General features: G+C 39.4%; 1 protein-coding gene across 1 annotated transcript in view; it reads right to left on the bottom strand.

The window, feature by feature from the left end:
• GPALPP1 (GPALPP motifs containing 1) overlaps nt 1-14931 on the bottom strand; it is a 40449-nt gene that overhangs the window by 17207 nt on the left and 8311 nt on the right. The window contains exons 2-4 of the mRNA XM_026017214.2: nt 8799-8931; nt 7902-8003; nt 4926-5031 (exon numbers count right to left, since the gene is read on the bottom strand). Of these exons, the coding sequence (XP_025872999.1) occupies nt 4926-5031; nt 7902-8003; nt 8799-8931 (341 nt within the window). The remainder of the gene's footprint in view (nt 1-4925; nt 5032-7901; nt 8004-8798; nt 8932-14931) is intronic.

Raw genomic sequence — 14931 nt, forward strand, 5'->3', positions numbered from 1 at the left:
ACACAGGCAGAGGGAGAAGCAGGCTTTTTGCAGGGAGCCAGATATGGAACTCGATCCTGGGACTCCAGGATCATGACCTGAGCTGAAGGCAGGCACCCAACTGCTGAGTCACCCAGGTGTCCCAGATTTTTGTCTTTTAGATCAGGATTATAACAGTTCCAACCAGTAACTGCTCTATTTTTAAAGAGAACCTCATGTTTTGTTCATCCTCTTTGGAGCCACATCTTTCTTAGGAACCTGGGAACTTCCCTAGCTCCTGGGGGAAAATGTTGATAATTCTAAGCCAATCAATTTGGTCAAATTCCTCTTGCCTACCTGACTGGCCAAGGGATGGGCATGTGATCCATATCTGGCTAAAGAAACACGAGAAGAGGTCTATAGGAAACCTGCAAAGGTGTTCCTTTCTCTACAAAAGGGGCACAGGGTAGGATCATTCCCTCATGCATCTGGACACTGGCATGTGTGTGTGAATCTCAGAGCTTTGACAGGCTTCCTGGTATAACAAAAGGTCACCTAAGAGGAACTGACATATTGTAGCTGACAGAGAAGAAAGTAAAAAAAAGCTGCAGTCTTGGGTATCATTTAGCTGCTCAATTCACCAATCTAGAATGACCCTAGTTCTACACCTTTTGTTACATATGAAACACATTTTCCTTATTTTGGGAATGTAGATTATATATCACCCCAGCAGTTATATAAACAACCATTTGCTAACTATAGAGGTTAAGACAAAGTTCCATTTTGAGTAGGATTTTTTTTTAAAGATTTTATTTATTTATTCATGACAGACAGAGAGAGAGAGAGGCAGAGACACAGGCAGAGGGAGAAGCAGGCTCCATGCAGGGAGCCCGATGTGGGACTCGATCCCGGGTCTCCAGGACCACACCCTGGGCTGAAGGCAGCACTAAACTGCTGGGCCACCTGGGCTGCCCTTGAGTAGGATTTTCTGTTATTTGCAGCTAAAAGCTTTCTAGCTGACACACCATTTCCCAGGACTGTTGTTTCGATTAAAATTGTGTTGGCCTGGGAATATAATTAAGTCATGTAAACAACAAATATATGTTTACATTGTCCTTTGCAGTGTCAGCCTTACAGTAATTGCTCAACAGATGTTGACTATTAGTATTGCATGTCTTTATATAGGGGGATATGTTGTGAATGAGAGACTAAGAGAAGCCCCTCTTCGAGAAAGGAAAACATGAAAACAAAAAAGTATCTTTTGAAAAAGGTTTAGAGGGAAATTATAAAGCAAATAATTCAGAGCCAAGTATACCTGTAACAGGTTTACAATGATATAGTCCCTGCCTTGTTGTAACCCCTCACCTTTTGCTAAGGGAAGTAGAAAATATAGGATAGATACCACCAGGGAATTGCATAAACTATCCATTTGCTGTCTAGGTGAGCTAGGACAAAATTCCAAGCATGAGTCAAGGTGAATTATGCTACACCTTTGGCAAATGTTTTGGAAAATGTAGTTCACTACTAACACCCATGTTTCCTCACCCAAATTCATCAGCTGCTAACATTTTACCATATTTCTCCTTCTTTCCCCATTTCCCTGCCCCTCTCTGTGTGAGGCGATAGATAGACATATTGGGAATCACCTGAAAGTAGGTTATGGAGAGCATGAAACTTCCTGCCCACTTTCCAAGGGCTGTGGGTTTTATGTCTCCAGCATTCTTTTGCAGACAGAGTGGAACTTTGAGGCTATAGGTTTTATCCAGAGACCTCAATTCCCTCTCCTCTGCCTTCACAGCTAAAGTTACAGCTCTGGTCCCCAAGCCCAACTCTAGGATTTATGGCTGGCTTCCCTAAAACTGCCCTGGTCCTCTGCCACATCAGCTTGTGTTTACTGCTCTAGCTTTGAATTCTCTCAATGTCACTAATACCTGTGGACTTTCCTTTCTTTCTTTTGAGCTTTGCTGTATATTAGCTTTGTTGCTACTTTCCCCTTGTGTTTCTTTGTGTTTGTGGCAGGGAGATGGGAGCATGACCATAGGACCATGTCAGTTCAGTCTTCCGTGTGCCTGGAGGTTAGTTCCCTGGTAATTTATTCTTGTATTTAGCAACCTTGCTGGAAGGATTCCTTAGACTAAATTTTTCAAAGATACTCTCATGGCATGAGGAGTGAAGATGGTAAGAATAATGACAATGATGAGAGCTATTACAGGTTGAATACCTACTGTTCTGATTTAATCCTTGTAACCACACGCTAAGGTAAGTATAACAACCGGCGTGATACTGACATGACACTAAGCTTACCCAGGATTCAAAGCTCAAGTGGCTCTTGCCTTCTCTCTCCTTTCTCTCCACTCCAACCACACTGGAATTCTTCTTCTTTTTTTTTTAAGATTTTATTTATTAATGAGATATATATATATATATAGAGAGAGAGAGAGGCAGAGACACAGGCAGAGGGAGAAGCAGGCTCCGTGCAGGGAGCTCGATGTGGGACTCGATCCCGGGATTCCAGGAACACGCCCTCAACTTAAGGCAGGCACTTTAACTGCTGAGCCACCCAGGTGTCCCCACACTGGACTTCTTAAACTCTAACTCTCCCTCTCCACACTCTTTGCCTTCAGAGAAGCTATCTGTATTTTCTGGAACAATTTTTCCTGCCCTCTTTGCTGAGATATTTCCAACTCATCAATCTTTAATTTAGACATTTTCTCAGAGACAGACTTTCTTGTTTCTTCAGATTAGTTTTGAGTCATCTGCCATAGTTCCACTGTATTTGGTCTCACCTTTTGAATCACTCATAATGTTAGATGTTTGTTTAATGTCTGCATTCCCCACTACGTTGCAGGTGTGATTAGCTGGGAGTATGTCTAATTTATTTATTTATTCATTCATTCATTAAACAAATACTTCTGAATGTCTACTAGAAAGAAGACAAAAGTCTCTGTCCTCAACAAATTTACATTATGGTGGGGAGAGGTCCACAATAAACACAAAGAAGTAGTAAAATAAATGGTGTTTGAGGTAGTGATAGATGCTCTGGAGAAAATTAAAGGAGGGAAGGAGATGGGAATCAGGGGAAGAGTTAGCAATTCTGAATTAGGAGGTCAGAAATGACCTCATTAAAGTGACATGTCAGCCAAAAACTGAAGTTCTGGGAGGCAAGCCACATAGATATCAAGGGAAGGCCATTTTGGAGAGGCTTAGCAGGTATAAAAACTCAGGGGTAGGAACCTCTCTGTGTGTGGGAGGAGGTACAGCAAGTAGCACAGCGTGGTCAGATTAAAGTAAGAGACAAAATCAGGAGCTAAAGGAGACCAGATTGTAGAGGGCCCCATAAGGGCTCTGGCTTTTTCTTTTTTTCTTTCTTTTTTTTTTTTTTACCTTTTTTTACTTTTACTTATTTATTCATGAGAGACACACACAGAGAGGTAGAGACATAGGCAGAGAGAGAAGCAGGCTCCATGCAGGGAGCCCGACGTGGGACTTGATCCCGGGTCTCTAGGATCAGGCCCTGGGCTGAAGGTAGTGCTAAAACGCTGAGCCACCCGGGCTGCCCATCATTTTTTTCTTTTTTAAGTAATTTCTACGCTCAACAGGGGGCTCAAAGTTATGGCCCTGAGATCAAGAGCTGCATGCTCTATTGACTAAGCCATCCAGGGGCCCCAGGGTTTGGTTTTGAGTGTGAGTGACACAATCTGACTCCATTTTATCCAGGCCACTGTAGCTGCTGTGTTGAGAAGAGGTAGCATAAAAACAAGGGCTACAGTATCAAGATCAATAAAACAGGTGAAATATGACTGACATTGACTTAGACTAGGGTGGTCGCAGAAGTGGCTGGATTATGAATGTCTTTTGAAGGTAGGAACAAGATTTGTTGGCCGATTCACTTCTGTGACTATGTGCCTGATACACTGTAGGCGCTCTATAAATCTCTAAGGAAGGAGTAAATGACTCTGAAGTATATGGTCTTACCGCCTGCATTATATTTTTCTTAGTAACAACCTCAGTGTAACTGCTGAATTCTCAGTAGAGATGAACATACAAGAAGCTACTGTAGAATAACAGGCTGGACAGGTGATCTAAAGTCTTAAGAACTTGGTTTAAGGGGTGCTGGCTGGTTCAGTTGGTAGAGTGAGTGACCTTGATTTTGAGGTTGTGGATTCAAGCCTGAGTTGAGCGTAGAGATTACTTAAAACTAAATCTTAAAAAAAAAAAAAAAAAAAAAAAAAAAAAGAACTAGGTTTAAGACTTGGCTTTGATAAGTACAAATTTCAATCTTGGGTAAGTTACCTAATTTTTATCATTTTTAGCATCTGTAAGATGGTGGATCATATCTATTACATAGAAAAGATAAAAATAATATCTCTCCATATATGGGGAAAAAGCATTACAAGTTATAAAGTACTCTACAAATCTCAGCTATTGTTAAGGGCCAGGCCTCTAACAAGAAAACAGCTTTCATATTTGACTCTAAAATCATTTGACCTATCTTTTCATAAAATGACTTAACTCCCAGCTTTGTTATATTCAGGCACCAGAGCTGTAGAGGTAAGAGCTAATTTTATAGCAAAGATCATTGTCAACAAATTCCTCAGCTTTCTCTTTTTCAGGTCAAATCACAATTTCGTAAACTTTTCATCATGTTCTATTTCCTAGCACTTTAAAGCTTCTCTTCAAGGATGAGAAGCACAAATAGGTAACACCTTTGTCAACATGTTATTGCTTTGTTATTTGTCTAACATCTCAGTTCTGGGACAAGCTTTTGATTTCATCTATCTACCTTACAATCCTAGATTAATGTGAATAGGACTGCATATTTGTTACATTTGAACTAAGTGATTACAGTTATTATTCTATAATAATATAGAATATAATATAGAATATAATAATATAGAACAATAATAATTATTCTATAAAGTCTTGAGTTTGCTACATCTTATTCTTTAATCAGAAATTTTCCAAACCTCAGAGTTGAAATATGATGATACTTGTCCTGGATCTTCTCTGCCTTTGTCACTTTTCTGTGTAGATTTAATAAAACCGGGTGGTAATGCAGGACCTATTAACGGCCTGAAAAATAAAATGTACCATTACCATTCTCCCTGACTTCAAAAAGCAGTTTTTAGAACAGAAGTTCACAAATATAACAAAAAGCCAAATAATAACAAATGTTGAAAATGAGAATTTTATTTAACATATTATTTTTTTATAACCTATTTTTCCACTTAGTAGTATCTTAAAAATATCTGATTTTCTCATTTTTACTTTCTAGTTGTTAGTCAATGCTAAGATACTAAGCCAGTAATTCTCAATCTTTGTGGCAGTAGTGTTAAACCCACTTCCTAAAAGAACTACATTAAATAAAAATAACAATTTTTTAAAAAGCCCTTATTAAGAAAAAAAATAATAAAAGCCCTTATTAAGAATTACAGCCCGTGGAGATCTTTTTCTATTTTGTGCCTTGCCTTTCAGGTTTTTTTTTTTTTTTTTTTTAGGATTTTATGTATTTATTCATGAGAGACACAGAGAGGGAGGCAGAGAGGCAGAGACACAGGCAGAGGGAAAGGCAGGTCCCCTGCGGGGAGCCTGATGTGGGACTCGATCCCAGCACTTCGGGATCACGACCTGAGCCAAAGGCAGACACTCAACCACTGAGCCACCCAGGAGCCCGGCTTTCACTTTTGATAGTCACTGTCCACCAACACACTCTTTAGGGGGAAAATAATTATAGTCAGAACTCCTTAAGTAGAAACTGACTTCTAAAAACTTAAACAGTGCACGCAGACAACAGATGTTGGCAATTTATGGTTACCTGTGCCATGGTAGTATAAAAACCTAAACGCTGTCCTCACTAGTAGTTTAATAATGACGTGGAGGTGTACAAGAATGAACATAAGTCATGTAAGAGACCTCCAGACAAGGGAAAAGGTGCTGTGCTAAACACACGTCAACCAGAGCACCTCTCTGTTTCCTCCAAACAACCCTAGTTGGGGTAAGTCACTCCATTTTCCAGGTGAGCAAAATAATGCCCAAGGACATCACAAATGAGTAAGTGGCAGAGCTAGAGTTTGAACCCTGGTCTCCGTGATGCCAAAGTTCATTTTCTTTCAAGCTGACCTACTGCCACATTTCTGAGGGAACTGACATCATTCCAAATGGGAAAAGTATCTAAAATCTGGGTCTTAAAAAGAGAAAGCCTTACATCAGGGAAAAAAACAATAGAAACCAGATATTTTCTACTCTCTTCTGTGCTTTCAAGTTTCTTGGTCCTTTCTTTCATATGTGTTTTTCCCAGAGGCATCACTGTGCCAGTATTACCAACCAACATGGCACTGAGCTGAATTTTCCTTGTTGCCCTGTGTTCAACTAGAGCCTCACAGACGAGGTTCCTGGCAGAGGAAAAACAGTACTGAGAGTCAGCAGGTGTGGGTTCTGATCCTGGCCATTTAATAGCCAAAGTATAACTCTCAAGAACGAAACTGCTGTGCATCTAATAATGTGCTTTCTTGAATGTTATGCCCTGGCAGTCAGCAAATTTTCTGCAAAAGGCCAGATAGGACATTTTAGGCTTTGAGGGCCATTTATGGGTCTCTTAGGCATGCCTGTCTTTGTTTTTTAAATGACCCTTTAAAGATTATTCTTGGCTTGGGGGCCACACAAAATCAGTAGTCTTCCCTATTAATTCTAAAAGGACTAAAGTCATGTGAAAATTGGAGCTGACAAATGCGATTATAAAGTTTGAATATTAAAATGTGTAGGGGGATCCCTGGGTGGCGCAGCGGTTTGGCGCCTGCCTTTGGCCCAGGGCGCGATCCTGGAGACCCGGGATCGAGTCCCACGTCGGGCTCCCGGTGCATGGAGCCTGCTTCTCCCTCTGCCTGTGTCTCTGCCTCTCTCTCTCTCTCTCTCTCTCTGTGTGACTATCATAAATAAATAAAAAAAATTATTAAAAAAAAAAAAGATTTAAAATGTGTAGGGATGCCTGGGTGGCTCAGTGGTTGAGGGTCTGCCTTCAGCTCGGGGCATGATCCCAGGATTCTGGGATGGAGTCCCACATCATGCTCCCCGCAGGGAGCCTGCTTCTCCCTCTGTCTATGTCTCTGCTTTCTCTCTGTGTCTCTCATGAACAAATAAATAAAATCTTTTTAAAAAAAAGTACAATACTCTGAGAAGAAGACTATATACTTGGGGCCAGGCATGATGAAAGAGACATACACACACGTATGTATATATATATAAATATGAAATCTCGATCATCACAATAATTTTGAAAGCTACTTGTTAACCTATTTTTCAGATGGCAAATTTGAAGTACAGAGAAGTCAAATTGTTTAATGGGGCACAAAGGAATTGCTTCTTCTATCATGAAGTAACTAAGACAGCATCTGATTTTAAAGTCAAATACCACGATTCCAGCCCCAGGTCTACCAGTCACTATGTGTGCAAAACCTTATCTATTTAAAAAAAGAGGGGGGGCAGCCCGGATGGCGCAGCAGTTTAGCACCTCCTTCTGCCCAGGGCGTGATCCTGGAGACCCGGGATCGAGTCCCACATCGGGCTCCCTGCATGGAGCCTGCTTCTCCCTCTGCCTGTCTCTACTTCTCTCTCTGTGTCTCTCATGAATAAATAAATTAAATCTTAAAAAAAATTCTCTAAAAAAAAAAGGAGAAGGAGGAGAACATTCCAATCAGTCTACTACAAAACACTCTTGTGAGCATCAACTAAGAGATACGGAAATTTTTATAAACTATAGAAGTATTTATATGCGATTAAATAACCATTTTTGTTATAGGAAACGACTACTTTTTTCCTATGCATTTCAAATGTTACATAAATTTGTAAGTTAAACAACAATTTCAGATAACTCTTTAATGAATTAACAAGCACTAACTGAAATATTTAGAAGAGACAGGCTTGAACTATTTATTTTATGTTATCACCTTGGAGGAGAATCATCCTGCTTTTTAAATCCAGGAGGAAGAGCTGGTCCAAAAAATCCTTCATCATCATCATCATCATCATCTTGATTTCTCCTCTGTTTTCTAAAAACACAGTAGTGCAATTTTATGCAAATTATTTCACAGAGAAGTTTTAGGTTTTAAAGGAAGCATTAACTCCAACTAGTTGTATAAATACTGGAACAATAAATTAATCTTGCCCAATAAGAACAAATGGATACCACAGTAGATCTTATACTAACCTTTTCCTGGAATTTATTTTTGGCCGAGGATAGAGATTGGTTAATTCTCTATACCAGGAATACTGTATCACTTTTCTGTATTTTCTACATTGTTAAAGATTCTACTTGCTGAGGTTTCAGACAGTCTACTTGCTATAAGTTTTTGAACAAAAAAGATAGTGACCCTGGATTTTAATCTCATTCAGGAAGAGTTTTAAGTTGCTATTTCTCTCTTAAGATCTTTAAAATGCAACCAAAAAAACTACCCAATACTAAACAAAGATTTCACTTATTTACATGCACCTACGGTAAGTAAGGTAGTTAGAGGGAAACCAATCATCTACTTAAGCAAGAACCATCTACTGCATTAACATTTTTTAAAAGAAATGCTCTGGTTTACTTAGAATATGTAGTCACTTCAGTAATACCTTCAGGAAAATCCTTTATCTAAGAATTTAATTGAAATTCTAGGTATCTCTACAGCTATCTACTACTAGAATAAATTTCTTTCTCCAATGTATAGCTCAACGAGGCAATACTGTATGAAAGGATTTCTTCCCATGCAGTAAAAATACAGATATGGTGTTCTCTGACTGGCTACCTGATCCAGCCAACGAATACTAGGTTTGGAGCTTGGTTTATCATTTACGTGACTGACCTTGCCGTTGGACCAGTGTCATCTTCTTCAGATTCCTGATTTTCTTCTTCGTACAATGAACTACTGTCTTCATCGCTGTCTGAGGACTCCGAGCTACTGCTTTTATAATTAGGGGGCAGAGCTGGTCCTGCAACTAAAGAAAATTTCTTGTATAAGTCCTAACTAGCCACAACTATTTCAATGAACCCCCTCGCTGACATACGTTTTTTTCTGATATTTTTCATTATCATTTATTTATTCATGAGTTAAGACAGAGAGAGAGAGAGAGAGAGAGAGAGAGGCAGAGACACAGGCAGAGGAGAAACAGGCTCCATGCAAGGAGCCCCATGTGGGACTCGATCCGGGATCCCAGGATCACGCCCTGGACCAAAGGCAGGCGCCAAACTGCTGAGCCACCCAGGGATCCCCACGGTCATGAGTTCAAGCCCTGTGTTGGGCTCCATGTTGGGTGTGGAGCCTACTTAAAAAAAAAATAGATTCACATGCATTAACCATCAATTTATTTGATTCTAACAACTCTATTAGGGAAGTGTCATAATTTCTATCTTTGAAATGAGGAACCTGAGGCAGAGAGCAACTTGCTCAACATCACACAATTAAATAGGAGAGTTGTGATATGAATCCAGGAGTGTGATTTCAGAGACTATACCCTTAGTCACTATACTAAACAACATTCAGCAAACAGTCAACATTCATCCATCCAACAAATACTTGCTGAGTAAATACTTCCACAAAAACAACATAAAAAGTAAGCAAATATAAAGAGGGACCGTGAATATGTGGGAAAATAATTTTAAAGACAGATGTCAGGGAAGGCCTCTCAGAAAAAAACAATATTTGAATGAAGACTTATATGGTGAGATGACAGTGGCCATCCAACAATCTGAGGGAAGAACATTCTAGATGGAGAAAGAGCAATTGCAAAAGTCCTATGGAGAAAACAAGCTTGATATGCTTGAAGGACAAAAAGACTTGTGTGGCTAAAGTCAAGTTAGCAAAACAAGATGAAGTTGGGATAGTTTAAAGGGGCCAGACTGTATGCTTTGGAGTCAGACTCCTTGGCTTTGAATTCCAGCTTAGCTGGTAACCAGCTGTGTGATCTTTCTTTTCTTTCTCTCTCTTTCTTTAAGATTGATTTATTTATTTGAGAGAGAGACAGAGAGCCCGTGTGCGCACACACACAGCGAGGGGAAGGGAGAGGGAGAATCTGAAGCAGACACCTCCCACCCCACACTGAGCAGGAATTGGACATGGGGCTTGTTCTCACAACCCTGAGATCACGACCTGAGCTGAAACCAAGAGATGGTTGCTCAACCAACTGAGCCACCCAGGAGCCCATAACATACTCTTGATCTATAAAATGGAGTTAATAATATTTCCAATATACTCTTGATCTATAAAATGGAGTTAATATTTCCAATATAACAAGTCCATTGTGAAGATTATGTTAACACATGCAAAGCATCTAACACAGTAGGTGGAATATAGTAAGCACTCAATACATACTGATATGAGATGTGGTAAGGAGTCTGGGCTTTAATAACAGGTAGTCACTGAGAGGTTTTAATTCTGGAGAGATATAATCTGAGTTGCTTTTTTGGATTCCTCTCTCACATTTAGGCCTTTCATCCATTTTGATTCTATTTTTGTGTATGGTATGAGAAAATGGTCCAGTTTGACTCTTCTGCGTGTGGCTGTCCAATTTTCCCAACACCAGTTGAAGAGACTTTTTTCCATTGGTTATGCTTTCTGCTTTGTCAAAGATTAGTTGACCACAGAGTTGAGGGTCCGTTTCTGGGTTCTCTATTCTGTCCCATTGATCTGTGTGTCTGTTTTTGGGCCAGTATTTTACTGTCTTGATGACTGCAGCTTTTTTTTTTTTTTTTAAAGATTTTATTTATTCATGAGAGACACAGAGAGAGAGGCAGAGACACAGGCAGGAGAAGCAGGCTCCATGCAGGGAGCTCGATGTGGGACTCGATCCTGGGATTCCGGGATCACACCCTGAGCTGAAGGCAGATGCTCAACCGCTGAGCCACCCAGGCGTCCCCATGACTGCAGCTTTGTAATAGAGCTTAAAGTCCAGGGACTGTGATGCCACCGATTTTAGTTTTCTTTTTCAACGTTCCTTTGGCTATTTGTGATCTTTTCTGGTTTCATACAAATTTTAGGATTATTTGTTCCAGCTCTGTGAAAAGTTGATGGTATTTTGGTATGGATTGCAGTGAATGTATAGATCACTCTAGGTACCATACACATTTTGACAATATTGGTTCTTCTCATCTATGAGCATAGAAGGCTTTTCCATTTCTTTGTGTCTTCCTCAATTCCTTTCATGAGCATTCTATAGTTTTCTGAGTACAGATTTTTTGCTTCTTTATTCCTAAGTATCTTATGGTTTCGGGTGTAATTGTAAATGGGACTGATGCCTTCATTTCACTTTCTGTCTCATTGTTAGTCTATAGGAACACAATGGATTTCTGTGCATTGATTTTATATCCTGCTATTTTGCTAAATTCCTGTATAAATTCTAGCAATTTTGGAGTGGAGTCTTTTAGGTTTTCCACAGAGTATCATGTCATTTGTGAAGAGTGAGTTTGACTTCTTTACCAATATGGATGCCTTTTCTTTCTTTTTGTTGTCTGATTGCTGAGGCTAGGTCTTCTATTTCTTTCTTTTTAAGCATTATCTTATTTGACAAAGAGAAGGAGAGAGCATGAGCACAAGTAGGGGGAGCAGCAAGCAGGAGAGGGAGCAACAGGTTTCCTGCTGAGCACAGAGCCTGATGTGGGCTTGATCCCAACACCTGGGATTATGATCTGAGCCGAAAGAAAACACCCACCGGACTGAGCTACCCAGGTGCTCCAGAGGCTAGAACTTCTAGTACTATACTGAACAACAGTTGTGATAGTGGACATCCCTGCCTGACCTTAGGGTGAAAACTCTGTTTTTTCCCCATTGAGAATGATATTTGCTGTGTGCTTTTCGTAGATGGCATTTATATTAGGGTAGGTTCCCTCTATTCCTACACTGTGAAGAATTTTAATCAAGAAAGGATGCTGTACTTTGTCAAATGCTTTTTATGCATTGATTGAAAGGATCATGTAGTTCTTTTCCTTTCTTTTACTAATGTAGTATATTACATGGATTGATTTGCGGATGTTGAACCACACTTGCAGCCCAGGAATAAATCCCACTTGGTCGTGGTGGATAATCCTTTCAATGTACTGTTGGATCCTATTGACTAGTGTCTTGATGAGAAATTTTTTTTAATGAGAATTTTTGTATTCATGTTTATCAGAGATATTGTCTTTAATTCTTTTTGGTGGGGTTTTCGTCTGATTTTGGGATCAAGGTAGTGCTGGCCTCATAAAACAAGTTTGGAAATTTCCTTTCCATTTCTATTTTTTGAAACAGTTTCAGAAGAAGAGGTACGAATTCCCTAAATATTTGATAGAATTCCCCTGGGAAGCCATCTGGTCCTGGACTCTTATTTGTTGGGAGATTTTTGATTACTTCAATTTCCTTGCTGGTTATGAGTTTGTTCAAGTTTTCTATTTCTTCCTGTTTCAGTTTAGGTAGTTTACACATCTCTAGGAATGCATCCATTCCTTTCAGATTGCCCAATTTGTTGCATATAGTTGCTTATAATTGTTTGTATGGCATATAGTTCTTACAATCGTTTATATTTCTTTGGTGTTTGTGCTCTCTCTTCTTTCATTCATGATTTGATTTGGGTCCTTTCTCTTTTCTTTTTTGATAAGTCTGGCCAGGGGTTTATCAATTTTATTAATTCTTTCAAAGAACCAGCTCCTAGTTTCGTTGATCTATTCTTTTGGTTTCTATTTCATTGATTTCTGCTTCAAGTTTTATCAATTCTCTTCTCCTGCTGGGCTTATTTGCTGTTCTTTCTCCAGTTCCTTTATTTATTTTTAAAAAGATTTATTTATTCACGAGAGACACAGACTGAGAGATAGAGGGAGAGATACAGGCAGAGGGAGAAGCAGGCTCCCTGCAGGGAGCCTGATGTAGGACTTGATCTCGGATCCTGGGATCACGCCCTGAGCCAAAGGCAGGTGTCCAACCGCTGAGCCGCCTAGGTGTCCCATCTCCAGTTCCTTTAGATGTAAAGTTAGGCTGTGTTTTTGAGACCTTTCTTGTTTCTTGAGAAAGGGTTGTATTGCTATATACTTCCCTTTTAGGACTGCCTTTGATTCTTCCCAAAGGCTTTGAACAGTTGTATTTTCATTTTCATGTTTCCATGAATTTTTAAAAATCTTTAATTTCCTGGTTGGCCCTTTCATTCTTAGTAGGATGCTCTTTAGTTTACACGTATTTGAGTACTTTCCAAATTTCTTCTTGTGATTGAGTTCTAGTTTCAAAGCATTGTGGTCTGAAAATATGCAGGGAATGATCCTAATCTTTTGGTACCAGTTAAGATCGGAGTTGTGACCCAGAATGTGGTCTATTCTGGAGAATGTTCCATGTGCACTTGAGAAGAATACGTATTCTGTTGCTGTAGGATGGAATGCTCTGAATATATCTGTGAAGTCCACAGGTCCAGTGTGTCACTCAAAGCCCTTGTTTCCTTGTTGATCTTTTACTTAGATGATCTGTCCACTGCAGTGAGTGGGGCATTAAGGTCCACTACTACAATTGTATTTTAATTGATGTGTTTCTTAATTTTGTTATTAATTGGCTTATATAATTGGCTGCTCCCATTTTAGGGGCATACATATTTATAATTGTTAGATCTTCTCATTGGATAGACTCTTTAATTATGATATAGTATCCTTCCTCATCTCTTATTAGAGTCTTTGGTTTAAAATCTAATTTGTCTGAAATAAGGATTGCCAGTTCAGCTTTCTTTTGATATCCATTATGATAAATTAGTATGGTTTTCCACCCCCTCACTTTAATTCTGGAGGTGAGTTTAAAGCAAATCTCTTGCAGATGGCCTATCAATGGTTCTTGCTTTTTTATCCAATCTGATACCCTGTGTCTTTTGATTGGGACATTTAGCCCATTTACGTTAAGAGTAACTATTGAAAGATATGAATTTAGTGCCATTGTATTACCCGTAGTCACTGTTTCTGTATATTTTCTCTGTTCCTTTCTGGTCTGTTACTTTTGGGCTTTCTCTTTGCTTAAAGGATCCTTTTAAATATTTCTTGTGGGGCTGATTGATCACAAATCCTTTTGTTTCTCCTGGAAGCTTTTTCTCTCTCCTTCTATCTTGAACGAGATCCTAGCTGGATAAAGTATTCCTGGTTGCATATTTTTCCTCATTTAACACCCTGAATATATCATGCCAGTCCTCTCTGGCCTGCCACATCTCTGTGGATAGTTCTGCTGCCAGCTAATGTTTCTACCCTTGTAGGTTATGGGTCTCTTGTCTGCTTTCAGGATTTTCTCTTTGTCTCTGAGATTTGCAAGTTTCACTATTATATGTCAGGGTGTTGACCTATTTTTACTGATTTTGAGGGGGGGGGGGTTCTCTGTACTTCTTGGACTTGAATGTTTCCTTCCCCAGGTTGGGAAAGTTTTTCATTATAATTTGCTCCAATATTATCTTTTCCCCCCCTTTCCTCTTCTTCTGGAACCCCATTTATTCTAATATTGTTTCACTTCATGGTATCACTTATCTCTCGAATTCTCCCCTCGTGATCCAGTAGTTGTTTATCTTTTTCTTGGCTTCTTTATTCTCCACCATTGTCTCCACTTTTATCCTCTATATCATTAATCCTCTCTCCTGCCTCATTTATCCTAGCAGTTAGAGCCTCCATTTTTTTTATTGCATCTCATTAATAGCCTTTTTGATTTAGACTTAATTAGATTTTAGTTCTTTTATTTCTCCAGGAAGGGATTCTCTAGTGTCTTCCATGCTTTCTTCAAGCCCAGCTAGTATCTTTATAATTGTTATTCTGAACTCTAGTTCCAACATCTTACTTACATCCATAATGATTAGGTGTCTGGCAGTCATTACTGCCTCATGTTCTCTTTTTTGAAGTGAGTTTATCTGTCTTGTCCTTCCTGCAGAAAAGTGGTAGCTTTGCTACTTGTAGAGTTGCAGCTATTCTATCCTCAGCTGAGTTTGCAAGTGTTCAGAATGATTTGATGGCTACCTAGTTGA

This window comes from Vulpes vulpes, chromosome 6 (assembly GCF_048418805.1).
Source record: "Vulpes vulpes isolate BD-2025 chromosome 6, VulVul3, whole genome shotgun sequence".
NCBI classification, from domain to species: domain Eukaryota; kingdom Metazoa; phylum Chordata; class Mammalia; order Carnivora; family Canidae; genus Vulpes; species Vulpes vulpes.